A 21,160-nucleotide genomic window follows, 5' to 3' on the forward strand; every position below is an offset into this window, starting at 1 on the left:
TTGGAAAATGGAGGAATCCCAAGCTCTGACTGCAGCAGATCACACTGGCTCTTCCTTTCCCTGGGAGGTCCTGCAGTAACAGACTTGGACATCACAGCATTTTGCCAAGAAGCAAAGCAGGCTTTTGCCCACTCACCGGCAGAGTTGTTCCCTCCTGGAGGAGCAGGGGAAGGCCCGAGTCTTGTGGAGCTTGAGCTGGTGCTGACCAACACCATGAGAACACATTTCAACCCCTCAGGAGGTCTTGGAGAAACCTCTTGAAAAATAGACTAAATTTTCATCACTTTTCTGGTGCAATCAATGAATTTGGAAAGAATCTGGATGCTAATGCATCCACAGGGATCTATTATGGTCAGCACGGTGAAGCCCCGCTCTGCTCTCCCTGCCCAGCTGGTACATAGCTGCTTTGCAGACTCCTCTGTGGCTTTCTGCCCCCAACTGCCAGAGCACACACACTTGCAAGAGGTCTCTGGTGTAACCCCTGTGCTGGCAATCAGCCCCAGGGTACTGTCTGTAAGACCTGCCTTTGTCAGATTCTTCCCATGCAGCACAGTGCCTAGTGGGTGGGTTTGGTTCTCGTACTCCGTAAGGATGCTCTGTTGCCTCTCCCACATTACCCAAATGAGGAGTGGTTAGGTCCTGGGGCTTTGCAGGGATTTATGGCTGCCCAAGATCAAAGCCATGTTTGCTGGCAGCGTTTAACACCTTCCAGCACCGTGGAATTACTTCTGTCTCCCAGCTGGCCCAGGCTGTGGAGCAGTAAGACTTCCATTCGCAATGCCACCACTTTTAATTTTCCCTTTTTATAGAGAACTAAATCAGAGGGCGTTGAATGTTCCCCTCTAATTATTCTTTACTTCAGAAGGGAGAATTAAAAGCACGCCAATGAGGACAGGAACTACTTGAAGCTACAGCCCTGCTCTTTCCCAAGAAAACTACAGCCATGGCCCTGCTAGAGAAGCTGGAGCAGGGTTAGGGTTTGTTAGCACTCCTCATACCATATTTTATCTTATTAAAATTACAATCTTTCCTGTCAGTGGAAAGGGAAAAGTTAATATTGGTGGAGTCACAGGTCAAAAATAAAACAAACAATATTGAGTGAGCTGCTGAGTTTTCATTTTAGAAATGACTCTCGAGGAACTCAGCCAGTCATAACTCAGGCATCTTGAAGCCATTTCTTGGTGATGCAGGATGTTAACTCACATCTCTTTAATTACAGAGGGAATGAGGCAGTGAGGGACTTACTGAAATCAGGAGTGGAACTGCCATTGATTTTAACAGGCACAGGCTTAGTGTTAGGTCAAGCTGTGTCTTGTGTGCATGGAGGTGGTTAAATGTGAGCAGATTTGAAGATGCTGAACAGATACCATGGTGTTCACAAATATCAAAGCCTGCAGAGCTCAGGGGGGACCAGGTACACGTGGCACAGTACGGAGGACTCTGATACCTGGTCCCTGTTCAGCTTCTTCATGTCCCAGACACAACAGTGAGGCCACGGGTGAGCATGGCCCTGTCTTCCCTGTGCCATGTGCCTACACAGGCCTCTGCAGCCTGTAGGCTACAAATTTAACACAGCAGCCTTGTCCCCAGCTCATGCATCCACATGAGCTAAACTGTTTTTTTTACGAGCAGTTCATGGTCAGTGAGCATGCACAAGCAGACCATGGCTTTCACCCCCGGGACAATGGGCCTGCGTCAGGGCCTGCCTTGCTCCTGAGCACCTGAGGCCCGGCAGCGGGGCAGGCATTGCTGCCATCCTGTGGAGACTTGGGGCTGAGGGACGGCAATGGAGCCCTGGGCAGCCCCAGGGGGCTGGTGGCAGGGCAGGACCCCGGTGGACAGTGCCCAGGCTCATGCCCCTACCCACAGCCCAGTGCCAGGGGGCTTGCTCCTGGGAAACTCCCAGACACAGAAAAAAGGGGGTGTGGGTTGACCGGCTCAATGATCGGCCACTTACATTTCAGGTCCTGGGTCTTCCCAGCTGTCCACTGTAGTGTCACCACTAGGATCAGCTGGAAAAACTATCTGCATAGTGTCAATGTAATGCCAGCCTGCTGAAAATCCTATATAGTGTGAGAAATAGATAACTCCATTTCATTGCTTCTTCAGACAAGAAACTAAAGTCTGAACCAAAGCATAGTTTACAGGTGTTTTCCCACGACAATGAGTTCAAGAGCACCCTGGTATCACATCTACAACATGAACAAAGCTTTTGCTAGACACCTCTGAGAAAATGCTCGCAAAAAAAACTCAACCTGCTGAGAAATGTGGCTTACTGCTGTTATTCCTGACCTTTACATTGCATAGAAGTGAGGCTTTCATGCCAGAAGGCATGTGGGTGACAGGCCCCAGGCACACATTTAGTCAACTTGGTACAGTTTTTGAATTATGGTATCCTGGCACTGACATCTCTCCCATGTTATAGAAGCAGAGCTTGGGGTCACTTTGCATGGGCCAGGACCCTTCTCTTAGTCAGCTCCAGGACTTTGTTAGTTTATAGTGCAGCAGTCCTTGTACCTAAAATAGCTGAAAGGAGATTCTTGTCTGTGCTAAGCATACAAGCTGAATGTAAAAGCAGCTGGGGTTACTTATTCAGTGCTCAGATCCCACAGTGACTGCTAATTTGAATGCATGGTAGACATACATTTCTTTTCAAGGATGCTCTCCATAGTGACACCACAACCTCAGTCTTGTTTTTAGTTCCATTTTATTCTGTAAAAGTTTAATATTTTGCTAAAAGATAGTATTAAAAAATTCAATTCAGTGTGATTGGAGTAAAGCTATATGCAAACAGCTAGAAAGATCGCAAGAGAGCAGGAAAAGCAGGACAGTTACAAGCAGCAATAAAATTAATATCTATATTAAACTAGCAGTGCAAAGATACAAACTGGAAGCAGCTTTACATTAAAAATACAGCTTTTTAAATACAGAAATAGCACCAATTTACAAAAGATAATCAGAAATGTAAACGTGGCAGGTAGATTCAAGTATAAGTTACACGCTCACCCTCCTTAACAACTGTCTTGAAACCAAAAGGTTTTATAAACCCTGCAGAACATCACAGGCATGCACTTTTTGTCAGTGCAAATACAAATTCTGCTTTTCCAAAGCTACTTTGCTGGTGAATTGTTTCTTGTTTAAATTTCAGCTTTCAGTGAAGGTAAAGATGGGAAATGTAAACTCATTCCCTCATGACAACCCACCCTTCTGCCTTGCCAGTCTAGCACAGCAGCAGCTCAGGTGCTGCAAGTAGCACTGCTCCCAACATCACCCAAAAGCTTCAGTCCTGCTGCTCCATCACTGCTTTCCACCTACTCCAGTGAGAATTTTGCATTGACAAAAACAGAACAGCATGTAAACTCCCTTTCTTCTCCCAAACCCAAATCTGCTTTCACAACAGCAACCCATCAAACAGCTTTGATTGTGAGGGAGTCAATCCTCAATTCCAGGCCTGCTGTATTTACAGAAACTCAAAAGTGGAAGCAGAAATTGGAAACCGAAGATACATTTTCAGCTCCTGCATTTTCAAGTATCGTTAGGTTAGTTATGACTCAGAGTAACACAACTGACACAAGGAGGCAATTTTTGTGATGATGCTTCAACTGGAGCAGAGAGTGAATATGCCAAATCCTCCTCTCAGCTCCCAGCTGCCATTTCATTAAAAGGCTGCACCGTACTAGAGGTGAAGAGAAAAAAAAAAAAAAAAAGGTTTGGAGAATCGATATCCATCATGTCACCCAGAACCCCAGCAGCCTGTTTCCAGCCAGAATGGCAACAAATGTATGTTAGCAGAAATGCAGTGGCACCACTGTGCCAGTTACACGTTCCTTTTTCAAAATGAAATTAATTTAAGTGGGGGTAGAGGAAGAAATAATTCAGAAGCAAAAATTGTAAACTTTCACAACTGTAGTGTAATAATAATAAAAATAAAATTTAGCAGTCTGAATATTTCTCCTTAGCACCTCTGAAACTTCCTATGATAATTCTGCTATAGAGACTTTCAATGAGGGCTAACCAGCTCTCCTTATAAGGCTGTTATTGGTCTGTTCTAAAATAAGGCCACATTATTCAACTCCCAGTTTCACTAAAGTTCTTTCTTAAATTCCATTTTAATAACATTCCATTATAAAAATAAAATTTCTTACCAACTCCTCAGCCCCCAAAGCCAGTCCTAGCCTCCCTTGATCACCCAAGTAGCACATCACAGTCTTTACCCTTGGAAAACCAGTACTATCATTCAATGCAAAGTTAGTGCTCATCAGAGAAGAGCTGACAATGTTGGCCCTGTGTTTGCTGAAAATCTGGAGTAACATGATGTCAACAGCAACACTTCCTGTCTTCCAAAGAGGAAACTGCACAAATTTAATGGCATACTGCTACACCAGTGAAAACATACCGATGCATAAGAGCATTAACTCTTATGTCCTGTATTATTAATAGCACCATCCATTATGTGAGGACCCTGAATGTTAAGTGTTATACATGCCCTTTCCTTTCTCCTTATCTTCTCATAAGGAGGATGGATAATTTTCTCCCACTTCCAAAATTTATGGCTCACATTCTTTTCAGCTTCTTTTTATGGTTTAGATAGGTATGTGCCAAAAATATAAGATCTCCCTTGTCTTCCAAGTACACTCAAACGCACTATTAGCTAGTGACAAAATTCCCGTAAGTGAACAGCTAGGCACTTCAGCCTATACCCCTTAAGGGTTTACTTAAAATTGACTTAAGTAGGCACTTAAGGAGACTTAAGTAGACTCAGGTTAAACTGAACCTAATCATGTGGTTAATGACTTACAAGTGTTCCTGAGTCATAAAGACTAGATATATTTAATGGTAGATGAAATCTTAGCACCACCCTCCCAGTGGCTTGACATTCTCAAATTAATTTGTCGAACTGATTGAAAGACTCAGGTTCTGTATTCTTTGTATCTACCTTGTACCTTTGCTCAGATTAGGAGAAAGAAACCCAAGGAACAGCACAGTTTGTTAACATAACTATAAAAACGTTCACATTCACAGTTATTTTGGTCTTAATATTTTTCACATGTATACATTCAATCATACTGTGTTATTATTAGGTTTTCCTAGCCAGAAGTGCTGGGCAAATTGTACAACAATCAACTGACATTCAAGTAATCCTACCCTGAGAAAATCTGTTATTCTGGAGCTCCCACTCTAACGTACAAAATAAATAGCAAGAGGCTGTACTGCGGAGGCAGGGTTTGACAGATTGGAACTAAGGACGCAGTTGCTCTTGCAACTGCAGAAGTTTATCAATTTCACTGCAGATTTACTCAGGGTAAGTAGAGTATATGTAAAAAAAAAAAAAAAAACACGCTTACCCCAGATAAGTGCTAGACGTCTCACTTAAAACCATGAACAAAGAACCCATGGGGACTCCGAGGAAATCTGTTTGCGTCTCCTCACAGCAACAGAGAGGGTTTTCCAAATTAAAACCACAAATACAATTTGATGCCCACAAGGCTGTGTGAAGCACAGCATCTGAATTCAAATCAGTACTGAAGAACAATTAAGTAAAAGGTTTTCGTTACCAAGGCTGATTTGTGAAGAAGGTTAACAGAACTGGTGGGTGAAAAGATGATGGGGAAGCATGCCAAAAGGGATGACATTTTAACGTGCTCCTCTTGTCAGATAAGAGCTTGTTCTCTTGTAATGGATACAGTGTCCTAGGACAATCTGCCCACCCTTTGCAACGTCTGGGGTTAGTCACTGCTGCTACTAGAGATTTCTAGTCGCCTCTGCACAGAGCTGGCGTTTCTGGTCTGGCTGCCTTCACCTTTTTTCCATGCACCAGGATCTCCAAGACTTCCAGGAGTTTTGAAAAATGTCTCATGACGCGCAGGACGAATGCTCTTGGGAGTGACAGGAGTTGATGAAGGCTATTTGTGAAACAAAACAAAAAGTAATTATCAAAGCCTACATGCAAGCATGCAAACAGAAGAGAGCTTGTAGATATGCAGCCCTGTACCCAGCTACTATAGGAAACCACGTCACCCAATCCTTTCAGAAGCTCCACATGAAAGGCTATGGACTTTGCCCCTGCTTTTTGTTCTGGGGTTGTCTGCCAGTACATCACTTCTGTGAAGCTGAAAGCCTCTGCCTCATTTCCAACTTAAATGTATTCATGGCTAGTTCATACTCATTCATTCTTATGCCAGTCTTGGCCTCTAACTTAAATGGCTCTTTTTCCTCCTTATTGTTTTACTCATTTCTGTTGTTTGCTAGCATTAACACAGATCTAAAATTAATTTCTTAAACCCAGGCCACTTCTGTTTTAAGTGCCACTCTACTGTTACCTTTAACGCTGGTATCTGTAATCAGATTGACTCTGTTACAGACTTTTTATAAAGTATAAGCAAAATAAACATAAAATAACTGTCATAAAGCTTCCGAAACTTTGATTTGTCTCTGCATTAGAAAATACATGACAGATCTAAAAATTTAAGCTAAATCGGTGCCAAAACATCACTGCCAGTAGTTGTGAAGACCCAGGTAACAGCATGACATGACTGCTTTATGTCATCATTGTACCTCAGTTAAATGAGCCTTTCATTTTCTAATTTCTCATTTATTAACTTAAAAAGCCCATTCCCATGGTAGATTTTCAAAACTATCATTATATCATTTATACCATCATATAAAGGTTCAACAAAACCCATGAAAATTGGTGTTTTCCTCCCAGTTCTGATCTGATACTGCAATTCAGTTTCCATTCCTTGGTGAACAGTGATTAGAACTGGGGGTGAGGATACCCAGCACACTACCACCTGGTTCTAGCCAGTTGACTCCTGAAATACAACAAACAATCCTCCTACAATGTGCTTCTTATAGCTCCTGCATGATACACTTACAACGACAGTGTCCAACTAGAAAAAACACTCAAATCTTGGGGAAAACAACCAGCAACTCATTTTTTACTCCTATTTGTGCCAGACTTTTTATCTTTTAAAGTTCTTGTTAAGTTTTTTAAAACCCACTGCCCTCCCACCAGTACGGGTGGACGTGTACATTAGGGGGAGGACACCAAGTCCCAGCCTGCCAACCTGCTGCTCTGACGCACAGGCACCAGCCTGCAGCACAAGCTGCCTTCAGTGCCAGTCAGCTGGAGCTGCTGCTTCACCGTCATTCAGCCACCTTTTGGCCTTACCTGCTGCAGCTTCAGGAGGGTCACCGGATGCCCCACGCACACAGGGGAGTCCAGTTTAACAGTACTGCAGGACCTGGCAAGCACAGGACTCAGGTGCACAGCGGGGTGAGCTGTTTGCTGGGGATCCACTGAGGGGGGGGCATTTGGAGTAACCACTGCCGTGGTGCCGATGAAAACAGGTGCTGTCGATGCCAGGCCGGACATGCTGATATTCATGGAGGCCGCAGCTGAGAAGGAGCCATCAGGAACCGGAGAAAGAGGACTGGGGATCGCAGGAGAACAGACGAGAGGGAAGGAAGCCAAGGCTGCTGATGGCACCATGACACAGGGGATGCTCAGAGAAGGTACCTGGCTTGCAGCCAGCCCAATGGCACCGGGAGCTTGGTTTGCAGAGAACAGGAAATTAAAATTGCTTAGTCCTAAACCAAAGAGAAACAGCAAGGCATTAATACAGATGACAAATTTTGAACTAAGCTCTTATAACTTCATCTAGAACAAGAGAGAAGGATGAGAAGAGAAAGAAAGAGAGGCTGCTCAGGAAGAAAAAACTGGCTGTTCAGTCAACCCCCCTTTTCCTACCTACCTCCATGTCCCCCCCTGCTGCCTGTTCACTATCTCTGCAACCATTTACTTTATTCATATTAAGCACCAACTACACCCTTGCTATTTTCTGCTTCTATCTTGAGTTACAGGTAATGTCTTGGCTAAAGAAACTCTTCACTAACAGGAATCGGATTCTATGCTGTACTGAAGTACATACACTGGGTTTTAACAAGAAACAAATGCAAATGGAAAAATTCCACAAAGATATACCCCAAAGATGCTCATTTTCCTTAAAAAAATTGAAATATTGTTTTGAATTGTTTGTCTGACCTTCCTAAACTCCAAGATCAACATTTTCTAACTGAGGTCTCTATTCTATAAACTTCTCCACATAAGCGAAGTCCTGCAGACCCCGTTCTGTGACAAAGGAATCAAATAATAATGCAGTAATCATGAAAATCTGCCACACGTATGCTGTTCCCACAGAATAGTCTTCCATACCACATGAGCAGTCACAAATAAGGGTGGACATGAAATTCCATATTTTTAGTATTTTCAGCTGCTTCCTTCCCATCCCCAGTGTGTCCATGAACACTCAGTGCCTCAGTCTGTGTGGGATTATGCCACTGATGCACATAACAAGAAAGTACGAAATTCACAGATGACCCCTTACAGGACTGCTTTTGCACGATTCTGGCTGCTTTTCTGCCAAATCTAGACTTCCAGCTGCCCCCAGTTTCGAATGCCAGATCGGCTTTTTTTTTTTTTTTCCATATAATTCAAGCATAGAAAATCTGCATTATTTATCTCTAGTAATGTCTGGGTACCTCAAAGAAAAAAAAAAAGCCTGCATTTTCAGAGAAGCAACGGTTCATACAGAGTCAAGAGAATTCAGAGCTATTAAACTGCCATGGAAAACCCGCTGACACTTTTTGTGCCAACTATAGACTTACTGACCTATCTGTAGGTCTCCCTATTTGAACAGCTCAGTGTACAGATAGAGAGGGCTGAGTACCTCTAGATCTCATGCCTGTCCTTACCAGCAGTAGGCTGAACATAAAGATACTGCGGCAGAAAAGGTTGATTGGCATTTTCTTTAGAGGGGTGTTCTTTTCCTGGAGAAGGTTCATGGGGGTCTTTATTCTTAGGCCATTTTTCTTGCTCCTGAGAATCTAAAGGGCTCATAGACTTTTTGTCTTCAGTCTCTGGAGCAGCAGGACTTGAGAGGTCAAGATGAAGAGCTTCTAGATGTACAGCAGATGCACAGCCGCTCCCTGGGGTAGAATCTGCCTTGTGCAACTCAGAAGGCTTCTAAGGAAAAACAGAGGTAATGAGGCATTCAAACTGAAATACAGTACGATGTCTCTTATACACCTTCCTCAGCTAAAGAATAAAATGTTTACTTGTGTACAAGAGCAGGGCAAAGCTGATTAGCAAGTCACCAAGTTAAAGATTTTGTCTGAGGGTTTGAAGAGCAATTTTAGTGATGCCTGACTCCTGTACCCAGCGCTGCAGTTCACTTTCTGCACTTGGAGACAGTAGTTAAGAAGTACCCGAGCTTGGGGGTTCATTTCTTTCTATTGGTAAGGAAAAACATCTGTTTCAGATGGCATATATTCAAGCACTGATACATCCTTGAGCCTGATACCTATTTTCAGTAGCTAAAAGAACTGAGAGTGACACACTTCACCACGATCTCCTCTCTCACCATTCTGCTGTGGGCAGCACCGGGTGACAAAGGGATTCAGGATGGAGACAGAGTAGGGGGAAAGTACTAGTCACATTTTCTGTAGCTCAGGGGAGTAAGCGATGCTGCTGCTGTCTGGGAAAGCTGAAGCAAACAGGGGAAGATGAATAGTAATAGACACATTGATTTTGTCCCTTCTGCCAGCCTGAAGACAAGGATCAAGGCATTGATTCCCAAGAACAGCTGATCATTCTTTCAGCATGCAAAGCAATCACAACCCAATTTCCCCTCTGAGTGTGAAAATTTCTCCCAATTAATGCCTGTACTTGCTGACACAGCAGCCATATAATTGTATAAACACTCGGGAAGTAGCATTTGTATCTGTAACAAGAGCAGTGCAGTGAATTTTCACTTATAAACACGCTGTTTTGGGCAAAGTCTTTCCTCACTAGCAGGAAGCCTAAGTGATAATGCGATTCACTTCTTTACCTTGGGTACTACAAGTGAGAGAGGGCCATCACTCTGTTCCACGGTCTGCTTTTTAGCAGCTGGCTCTTCATCATCTATAGGTGCAGAGGGGGACGTGCACTTGTGGGAGCTGCGTTTCTGGCAGCCAGCTGGAGGGCCAGCACCCTGAGCTTCTGCAGGCGAGGCCTTCTCCTCTGTGCTCCTGTTTCCTACGTCTCCTGCTGCAGGCGAGTTCTCCCTCAAGAGGTTTTCCTGAAGACCGCCACACAACATAAAAAGGGATGATGAGGGAAAACACAGGAAGGGCTGGCTGGGGAGCAGAGTAGGTTTTCCATTTTCTGTTCTGGAGGCTGCTGGAGCAGAAGGTTGTAGAGCTTGGTTGCTGACCCCATTTGGCAGCAAGACACCTGGCACATCTGCCTGGACCACAGGGAAAACTGCCTGAGGCAAAGGGTTAACGCAAAAATCAGAGTCCCCAGGAACGGTAAGAAGGGAGAGAGGTGATGCTATACTTGGGTTCCTTGCTGAATTTAGTATCGTTTCTGTGGCACAAACTTTGGTCCTAAAACAAAGAAAAAAGAAAAACATTTAGTACAAAAGTAAACTCAAGTATTATCCTCAAAAACAACTAGGTACATTCTCTAGCATAAGTGTGGAAAATTCACCAGGAAACTCCACTTATTTTACACAGTTTACAAGGACTGTCTTTCTTTTTTTTTTTTTTTTCTTTTTTTTAAATTTTATCAAATTATACAGAAGCAGACTCCTCAATTTCTTGGCAGAACAACAACAAAAAAACACAAACAAGCCATAGTGAGACATATTATAATTAAAACCAAAAATTGCTAGGGTCTCATTATTACTCTCTTGGTCCCATTAATGGAAACTAACATTGAACTAAACATGACAAGCACCAAGCTGTAACTAGACAGAAGTTTGTAAGACTGACTTACCTAGTATCTTCCTCTATTTTCTGCCTACAGACGGTTGCTAGATTTATCATTTTTGAGCAATATTCATCTGAATTCACAATACAGGCTGAAAGAACAAAGGAGCACTCAATTAGTAACAGGTAGGTTTACCAAGCATATTTTGATACCAACCATATCAAGTAATGGATATAGTTTTTCTTGCCGGGCACATTTTTATAACATCCACCGATCACCTAGAGTCAGAACCTGCAAGATGCTCACAACTCTCAGTCCCACTGGAAGGGTGCTTGACATGATCATTTCCTGTAACAGGGAGCTGTGAAAGGCCCTGTAATTGCTTTACCATTTTTAAGAGCTTTCCATTAGATTGTTATAGAAAATTCCACTATATTATGAAGCATAACATAAAGCAAGTTTTTGTGTCTAAAGAATCCTTCTTCATCTATACCAAATTTCAACAGAAGAAACCACACTAAAGTTGCAGTTAGTGAACAGAAACGTTTACCAGAACACAAACTGCTGATTCAAGGCAGTGTCAAACAGATTCATTTCATCTAACTTTATGCACTTGCCTGGAAGATCCAGAACACAAGTCTCATCACCTGGGCAGCGGAACTATTGACACCTCCCTAAGATAATTCATATATATTTTATTAGGCTGTTTCACACAAATGAGAGCCTTAAAGTGATGGGCCCACATTTGGGTAGATCCAGCAGGATACAAGAAAACATGCTTCCTTAGTAGTTACCTTGCCTCTCCTGACGTGGGCTGCTGGGCTCAGAACTGACCTTCCTTTTGGTCCCTTCACAAGGCTGCGTGCCATTAAACGACGCGTGACGTGTAAACCTTTGCTTCCCAGTTGCACAGATCTGGTATGGGGCACAGGCACCTCTCTGCTCCCCTGGTAGAGGATCAGATGTTGGGTTATGCCCTCTTGGCTCATCTGAAGGAATACAATTTTGTACAACAGTCCCTCAAGGAACACAGCTCACTGTTTAGGCTTCTGCCATGTTACCAAACCTTGTCATTAAGAGGTAACCATTGCTCTACAGTTCTTAGAATTATTCATAGTTAGGTAAGGCAATGTAAAAATGCCAGCAAGACATAGTATCATCATTCAATATCCCTCAACAGCCTTCGAGCACTAAGTCCAGCATGGGCAAATTTTGAGCTGGCAAGCAGTTAAAAACCACAGGGTGGACAATGAATGCCAGATCGTTCTTTACACACAGAAAACAACCTTTTATAATTTGGAAGGGAATGTCAAATGAAAAAGAAAAGGGCTATGAGCTTCACAATTTACCAATCTTTCCAGGGAATTCCACGGGCCCAATCCACTTGAAAGCTGGCTTGCGTCCCCGTTCCTCTGTGACGTGAACTTTCTTTATCAAGCACAGGCTGGTAAGAACATTGGCGATATCATACAGCCTTCGTACCTTTGCTAACAAGAAGGGACAGAAAAAGTACAGACAGTCACACTTACAGTGCACACAGCACATATATATGTAGTAACTTCATTCCGGAGTATCACCATAGCTCTCACAGAAGAGGTGAGTAAAGTCAAATTGGGATGGACTTGGGCTACCTCCTATAAAGGCTTCCATGCCAGCTCCCACTTCCACCTGCTTGTCACTGCTTCTTATCTTGGCTGCTCGTCCAGCTTAGCTAGTCAAGTTTAAGCCAGCCTACCTCATTTTGATGGAAATGGTAAGGGAGGGATTACAGGGAGGAATTACCTCACCAGAAAAGGCAGCAACCTTCATAAAGGAAAAAGACATGCATGGGGGCAAGAGGCTTGTGGATGTGCACAGCTGATCACAAGAGGACTTGTATTTACAATCTTAAAAATGAAACACTCCTAAAAAAAGCTGTGACTCCGATAAATAACATGTTTGAGCTGGATATGGTACCCAAACCCATTACCCAGCTGAAGTCCTTAAGTCCCTCTGGCATCTGGGGTAGAATTCTAAGACTGAAGTGCTAGTACTTTATTTTTACATGTTCAAAATTATTTATTAATGCTGAGTTTTTCCAAGTTATCCAAGGGATCTAAGTACCAAACCCCACTGAGAAACAAACTGTGCTATCCAGCTGTGAAAGATTTCCAGAGTGAGAAGTAACATGTCTGCAGAGGTAACATCAATTCCATGGAAGAATGCATTTCATTTCAGTAAGTTCTGAAATGTCATTCAGAAAGGAACAGGAAGCAAGGTATAAAGTATAAAAAAATTCAAGTCAGAAACCTGATTTGTCTTCATTCTAATTATCCCCAAGCTACAACTTGGAGGTAATTGTTGAACTGACTCTTCCCCACCCCGATGTCTATTTACAGTATCTAGCATTTCTGATTAAAAGACCAAACTCACATTTCAGCAAAGATCCCAGACCCGCCCTTGCCGCTGTCTACTGGTGTCAGTTCAAACACGCCCCCATTTTCTTTTCTTACTGACTGATTTGTCTCTTAAAAGCCAGCTTACTTTTGAATTTGCTGTGGTCCACTGTATCTTGGGTTTCTTCAATCAATATCTTTGCTGCGATGTCCAGAGTGACTATCTTGGTCTTGGAGACAAGGAACAGCATGACAAACTTTTGGCTCATTATCCGCAACGACTTGTCCTTTCTGCTGTTCGCAGATGCTGTGTTACAAATAACAGCCAAGCCTCTTAGCATGTATCGTCCAACACAGACAGAAAACTAGCAAGTAGGTTTCTCACACATAAAAGGACAACAGTATTTTCTTGTTGGGAAGCAGAAAGCTTTTGAAAGGCAGCAAACAACTGAGCGATGTAGAGTGAAGTCTCTCCTCGAAAGAGGGTAACAATTAAAGCTTACAGAGAAACAGCCTTGACAAAGTCATACTTCAAAGCTAATTCTGTTATGTTACACAGTGCCACTACAATTTTGTGACTTCGATGAACTTAAACACTATAAATTATACGGGCAACACGTAAACATTAGACAAATGGAACATGTCACCTTCTGTCAGGACAAAGCATTTATTGCCAGGTATGGGCAGGGAAGAAGAACTGGAGCATCTGGCAGAAGTTCCTGCCAGTCCAGAGGAGAAGGAAAATCTGTCCTGACGCCAGTGCCAGGCATAAGACAGACAGTTCTGTGACCTCATGCCTTTACAGTACATCACACACATTATTATCTTACCAGAGGTGCAATCTGGTTCTGAAAAGTCAAGTAACGGTCTGTCTTGAGATTCGGGAACAGTTTCCTTTTTCCGCTCTCCAAGCTTGTACTCGAAGTCCTGTTCCTTGTGCTGGAAGGTCATTAGCTCTCCATACTGCAGCTCTCCTGCCTCCTGAAGCGTTTTCAGAGTTTGACTGAGGTTGTGCCGGCCGTGCCAGCAGTACTGGTTCTTGGCCACGCGGCTGACCAGGTGCAAGGACTCCAGGACATTCACTATGTCATAAATTCGTCTCCGCTCAACTCCTGTTTGAATTGAGAAAAGTAAGAGACATCGATGCTTGCCCAGTTGAACAGAAGCTGAACACGGGCTGTTCAATATGCACTCATAACACATCTTTTAGTGTTTTCCAGACACATTACATTAAATCCATCCCAATCTGCATGATTAAAGCTGACTTACGTATGACTAACCCCATGGTATGATGCCCTCTACCAGCTAGCTGCTAGCCCAGCTATGACTTTAGCTTACAACATCTATGCTGTGTTCAGAACTGGCTGCAGTTTGCTCAGCCTCACTCACATCTATTCACACTGCCCTCAGATTTTCAGAGCACTCTGTCCCTTCTTCCCAGAGCTCAGGCACGTACCTGTCTACAAGCACATGTGTAACACTGAGGGCAGCAAAGGTGCTGAGCCTGGCACTGACACAGGGCAGATGCAAAATCTTACTCCTGCAGCAGAAACAAGCCCTCAGTCCTACCTAGGTCTGGGAAAATCTATGAAATATGGCCAACTAGGGTTCAGCCTGACTAGTATGAGCAAGGCTGAGGATTGAACAGGAACAGGCCAACTGCTCACTGTCCTGGGTACTTCTTTCCAGCTCTGCCTGAAGCACGGCTATGTTTCATAACACACTAACCTGTGTTGCATATGACAAAACATGCTAGTGGCAGCAGCTGCACCTGAAATCCCATCACTATTAACATCACTTGAACAGAACAAGTTCTGGCCAAGTGGAACAGTTTTGAAAGACTTCCCTACAGAAGGCAAGGCCTTGATGCATCTGTTTACCCATCTGGGGAATATGGATAACACTTACGAGCTTCAAATGCATATTAGGATAAACAATGCATGAGTGTTTCTAAGTGCGTAGAGATTTCAGAGTGACAAGATACTCTACAAAAACACTGCTACACAAATTCTGGTGTCCATCATGCACCAGCAGCACAGTCCTCTTCGCGGCCTTACCATAGCCAGCTTTCCAGTGAACACAGACCTATATAGTTGCAGCAGCACTATCAGCAGCGAATGATTCTGTGGTCGCTGAAGCAAGTGGATGCACACAAGCAAGGAAGTGAAAATGAAATCGAGAAGAACAAAAAAATCCTTTTCTTGGAGGTAAGATCCCCAGTACTAAGCTTTAAAGCAAGATTTCTAGTCTTTAGGGAAGCAAGGTAATGCCACCCCCAACACAGGACGATGCACTACTCATGGTTATCGACACAAGGATGGGGTACTATACAAAGGAATAACAGCCCCACTTAAAAAAAATACTTTTAAAAGGAATTGTTCAACTATTTACTCTATCTGAATCCTCTTCTATTTTCACTTCCCATTACCAAGGCACAGAAATGGACTTTCTCACCAGAGTCTCAGAGAACATTACACTTTTGTTCTCCTTCTTCCCCAAAAGGTCACATTTCATTTTTGTTACTTCTTTTCTGTTACATAACGTTCTAAATATAAATATTTATTTAGTTTAAGTCCAATTCCATAAAGCCCTTCCTCTCCATGGACCTGAATCCCTTTTGTTATTGCTGTGATCTGAGTCCTCTCTCTCCCAGGTTTTATTACTTCTCTTGATAGTTTTTTTTTTTTTTTTAAAAAAAAAAAGACCAAAGTTGACAACAGAGCCAGCAAATAGGCTCATACATTCTCACCGCCTCAACACAACACATTTTCTCATTCTACATTTTCAGGTCTCCTTGTAGCCTCCCTTCACAAGACAGCATTTAAAACTAAGATAACCTTGATGAACCATGAGATCATGGAAGATATAATGTCAGGCATATTACTAATTCATGAAGTAAACCCAGCTCATTTCCCTAAATGTTCCATTTTGACGTAATTTGTTGCTTTAGTCCTCCCTTAGGAGGGCTTGCAACTCTTAACTCTTTTAGTGTTCAGCAAATCCAAAATTTAAGAAAGCAACAGTGTTGGTAAACAGCTGAAGGATTTACCTGTTTAGTAGAAAGCACTGTCAGGAAGCAGATTTCAAAATGGTAGCATTATCAAGACAGACATTAGGCGCTATTAGGCATTTCTAGCTCTTGATTAGCATGATTAGAAGATCCTCCAGACCCAAGGAAAGGCAGACTTTGAAATACACTCAGTAAGGGGACTGATGTTTTGAAGGGCTTTCTGTAGGGTTATCCCAAGTGATCAGTTACCCCATTTCTGCAGTTATACGTACCAAGAATTGAAGCCACTTCATCCAGAGAAATAGTAGTTTTTTCTGTTGACAATGGATAACTTGGATAGCGAGCTAGAAACTTTTGGCACAGGAGTCCTAAGCTTTTCTGTTTTCTGCTGGGCCTCTGCTTTTCAAATTCATCAACCGTGCTGTCGTCTACCATATCATACTGTTAAAAAAAGGTATTAACCCTTTAGTACAGAGCTTTAGAAGCAATGCATAGCCATGTAAGGTGTATTTCAGACAACATCAATAGTCAAGCTCAGACTTTCTAATAGGAATGCAACCCTGACTTCTTCCAAGCACAGAGCACTTGGGTAACATACTTTTGCTTGCGAGCTCGTTTTAATCCAGTGTCCAACATGAGACCTCTAATGAAAATCTCTTACCTGCAAGCTCACAGGATAATGGTTATGCAGAAGGAAACAAACCAGTAAGACTAAACACCCCAAACCAGGAGATGGCTAGATCCTACTTGGAAGGAGAACTTCTTTTTGACAGAGCAGAAGGAATTTTCCCTCAAAAGCTTCTTGATCTAATTAATTAGATGTACAAACCATCAAAGTGTTCCTGCAAAACCACTTTCAAGAGATTTTACAGCCCTTCACAGCGGCCCTCTAACTTTAAGGAACTGGGCTGGTTGGGGTAGGGAGGAGGGGGCACCGTGACTCTAAGTGGCTACAAAAGGCACCACCCAGCCTCTCTGAACATCAAACTTGGTCAAGCTGTTAACTTAAGGCTCGTCTGAATAGGGTCTTTCAGCCCCCGCAGAAAAAAAAACAACATCTGTGATGGCAAAAATGTGTGAAGAGGTATGTCTATGACACAAGTTGAAGAAATAAGATGATGGATGATGTTTTTGCATGCATAATTTTGGGGCTTTGATTCTATGTTAAAAAAAGTGAAAAAATCTCTGGCAAAGAGAAGTTGAGAGTGGTGACAGTTGTTGTAGCCCAGATTTCCATGCTTATGAGGTCTTAGCTGTCCTTTGCTGACTAAGTGACGTTATAGCAGGCTGTTGCTCTGATTGAATTCTTTGAGTTTTCCATGGTATAGAAATAGCAGTATTCCTTAAATGCTTTAATTTTTATACACTTTTACAGTAACACTTCCACATCTCTTCTAAGTTACCGTTTATGTTCAGAAACTTATTAATTGCAGGTTTTATTATCTAGAAAACATGGGAACTCTTTATAGCAGCCACCCTAAAAATGCTGCCTGACCTCCGTGGGCACTTCTGTTATAACTGGCTTGGATCAGTAATACGATTAACTTTTAACAACTACTATTTCTACTTATCTCAAGCTGTGTTAGGAATTATCTTCAGAGAACTGTTTGCTGCTCTATGACTTATCTAAATGTGAGAGATCTCCAGACTATATTCACCATAGATGCTGTAAATCTGTATTTGTAGCATGACCTGTACCTACCAAATGACATTTCTCAGGAGCACCCCAGAACTATCTTCCTCTCACTGAAATACTCAGTGAAGGGTATTTTGTAAGAAGTACAAATATAGTACTTTTTCATCCAGGAGATGAAAGTCTTTGTGTGGAAAAAAAAACCTGGAGAGAAGAAAACTAATGACCCTTATCATCACCCAGCATCAGCTCCATGGATGCACTTCCTCAAGCAAAGAGGGAGATGAACCCTACCACTACCTGAGTCCTGGCACATACAAAACTTCCTAAGAGTTGTCTTTACTGTGTAACCGTTAGTCTGGGGCTGGAGTGAAAAGATGGGAAGTGACTTTAACCGACCAGTCTGCTGGGACTTGTCCACTATTGTGGATAAGGCATAAGACTGCAAAAATAGCTTGAAAAATATGCCTGCACCAGAATCCAACTGTTTTTGGAAATGGTAGTACAGTGGACAAGCACAGTGTCCATTTAACAGTGATCTGGCAATTTTCTATTTTTTTTTGGAAAATAGCTTCAGGAGCTGTGCTGTTTCCCCACCTGAAGCTTTGCTTCCTTCACTGTCCTCTCAGATCAATTCACTGTCAGGCTCTTGAGAGGTCTCAAGTCAATTACCACCAAGACAGCTACTTTTTGTCTTTGAACTTCATACTGGTCAGCTAGTGTTGTATAAGCATCTGCCTTTGGGAGTGATTTAAAATACTGTAATTTCCTACAAGGAGCGAAGGACCAGTTGGAAGAAAACCAAGGCAGAATCAAAGGAAGGTCAGAGCTGCGACTGAACATACGGGAACTGTGTTCTGAGTCTCACCTGTAATGAATCAGATATGTCGTTCTGCTCGCTGTTCTCTATAGGTCTGAAGAGCTCTTTCTTCTTTTCCCTGTCCCTCATGTCAGGGCTAGCAGCACTAACAAGCATCTTCAGGTTAGCAGTGGGGGTCCAGGGGTCAGGCTGAGGTCTGTCAATGAGCTTAACAGGTGTAATTGGATTTCTTTCTGGGGTGCAGCCTTTCTGCTTTGATAAATCAACTGGTTCATTCTTAATGGGAGTCTTCGGGGCCATCCTGGATCGATCAAATATGTTTTCCTATTAAAAACAAAATGTTGTTTAGACACAACAGGAAAGAACAGTCCAACAATCAATTTCATTTGCTCTTACAAAGGTAATCTTCGTGACTCATGCCTTGGCACTCAAAGCTATATTTAGCACAGCTCTTCTGCCTTTATCAGAAGCAGTGAAATACTCTATATGCTAGCGTACTGGAGACAGTAAGTATGAGATACTACTGTGAATTACGGAAGCTGAGGTCAATCAGTCAAACCTGGCCTATTAGGCTTTTAAATTCTGACTGTTATTACAAGACAGCGCTGCCCATGAACATAAATCACCAAACTGGCCTAAAGCTGAAAGAACGCTTTGGTCACATCACGCCTGGCAAGAAGACATGGTGTTCTGCTTGGGAAGTCCCCAGTGAATAGCCACGCTGGGAATACAGCTTGGACCGTCGCAAGGCATCAAGCTAAAATGAACTTAACTTCCTGCACAAACGAAGCAAGCTTTGGATCTGCACTATCTGCTGCTCAAAACAATGAAGAAAATCCCCGTAACAGTATTCTTTGACTACAGCTAAAACTGGAAGGAAAACCTTAATTCATAAGCTGATTTTTATCATTCCTTGAATGAAGCTCAACTCCCTCCAGTCTCTAGCTGCAGTCCAACTTTCTTCATCTTTGGATCCAACAGGAAGGCCAGTCTTTTCACCCCCTCTTCTTACTGCAAGAACTCCCACTATGATCAACAACTAATCTAAAGGAACTCATTAGGGAAAGCATCAATGGTATCCCGTAGCTGAGAGATCAGTTTTTGAGCAACAGTAGATCCTAATTCACTCTGGCCTGTTAGTGCAAACAGTTCATGGAGACGAAAGGGACGAAGAAAACAGAAGGACATGCTGGTTTTCTTTGCAGGATGCAGGAAGCATGCTGGAGCTGGCACAGAGCAGGACTTCCCGAAGTGTCCACGCAGAAAGCAGCACATCTCCTTTTTGCCCTGGGAGAACATTCGGTTCTTACAGTCCCATTATCACTTACCACCCTACGAACAGGACACTTGTTCTGAGTTGAGCTTTGAAAGTCTAACATGCTAACTTTGAGGGTGGGTACTGTACTGCTTTATTTTGTACTGCAGCAGATCCAATTCTGAAATGGAATATTGCCTGAAATAAATACATGAAGTTACTGTAGGTTTGGTGTAAGCACTTTCCAGTGTTTTGCTGCTTATTTGGAACAATTCAACTATCACTAGTGGATACAGACATTCCAACAGGTGATTCCAACTATCATTTTATCAGGTGTAGTCTTACTGGAAAGCACAAAGAAGTTTTAGTAGCAGCTGAGGCTGGCTTTTAGTAGGAGCAGCCCTATAGCGTTCAAAGTGGGCACGAACTTGGCTCGCTGAGAGCATCATGTTCTGAACCCTGGTATAATTTCTGCATACCTATGAATATCCCACAGGGATGTAACAAGTATCTTCTTTTACAATTACCAGCAGCCAGCTGTAATGTACTACGCTGTGACAAATAGGGGTCAATCTGGGGGCCACGGTACTCCTTGGGATATAGGCTCCCATAGCGTTGGCATGCGATATATCCTCGCAATTGCACATTTAGCAGTGGAGAAACCACACATAACCTGCAGCGGGGATGGTCCACCTTCCCCCAGCCTCTGGTCCCCGGGCTCGTGCAAGGGGGTGCCGGGGGCTCAGCCCCGCGGTGCCACCGCCCCAGTCTCCCACCTTCGTGCGGGGAGCACACGAAGAAGCGGCGGGGAGAGCGGGAGCGGCTCCCGTCCGCTATCAGCCTCCCGGATCGTGTCTCCTTGCCGTAACCGGCTTTAACCACGGCGAGAGGCACCTTCCCCTCTCCCCTCTCCGAGCCCCTCTGGTTACCCCGGGGGGCACCCTCCCCGCGGCTCCCCCCCGCAAGGCGCCCCGCTCACCTTCTGCGCCTCCTCGGGCTCCGCGCGGCCCCTCCGCCCCGGCCGGCCGGCCGCCAGCTCCCGCAGGCTGAGGACGCCGGGCTCCATGGGCGCGGAGCGGAGCCGTGCCCGGAGCCCTGCCCGGAGCCGTGCCCCGGTGCCGCCCGCCCGCCGCTCCCGCCAGGCGCCCCGGCCCCGCGCTGGCGCCCTCCGGCCCGGCTCGTACGATCCGGCCAATCAGGCGCGGCCCGCCGGGGAGCCCCGGCCGCGCCGCCGGCCAACAGTATCTGGCAGAACAGATACTCGGGACTGGGGCGGTGGCACCGCGGGGCCGCCCCGCCCCACCAGGGCGC

At 43.9% G+C, this 21,160-nt stretch overlaps 1 protein-coding gene across 1 annotated transcript; it reads right to left on the reverse strand.

Annotated features, from left to right (window-relative positions):
- Positions 1-2,688: 2,688 nt before the first annotated feature.
- Positions 2,689-20,994, reverse strand: E2F7 (E2F transcription factor 7). Its single transcript, XM_035311511.1, has 12 exons — positions 20,829-20,994; positions 18,643-18,918; positions 16,414-16,582; positions 13,962-14,243; positions 13,280-13,438; positions 12,106-12,243; positions 11,551-11,745; positions 10,823-10,907; positions 9,891-10,431; positions 8,755-9,025; positions 7,172-7,590; positions 2,689-5,903 (listed from the first exon to the last, which is right to left on the reverse strand). Exons 1-12 carry the CDS (start codon positions 20,913-20,915, stop codon positions 5,727-5,729), a joined length of 2,799 nt encoding a protein of 932 aa, XP_035167402.1. The 5' UTR covers positions 20,916-20,994; the 3' UTR covers positions 2,689-5,726.
- Between the last annotated feature and the right edge of the window lie 166 nt (positions 20,995-21,160).

Source organism: Oxyura jamaicensis, chromosome 1, assembly GCF_011077185.1.
Source record: "Oxyura jamaicensis isolate SHBP4307 breed ruddy duck chromosome 1, BPBGC_Ojam_1.0, whole genome shotgun sequence".
NCBI lineage: Eukaryota > Metazoa > Chordata > Aves > Anseriformes > Anatidae > Oxyura > Oxyura jamaicensis.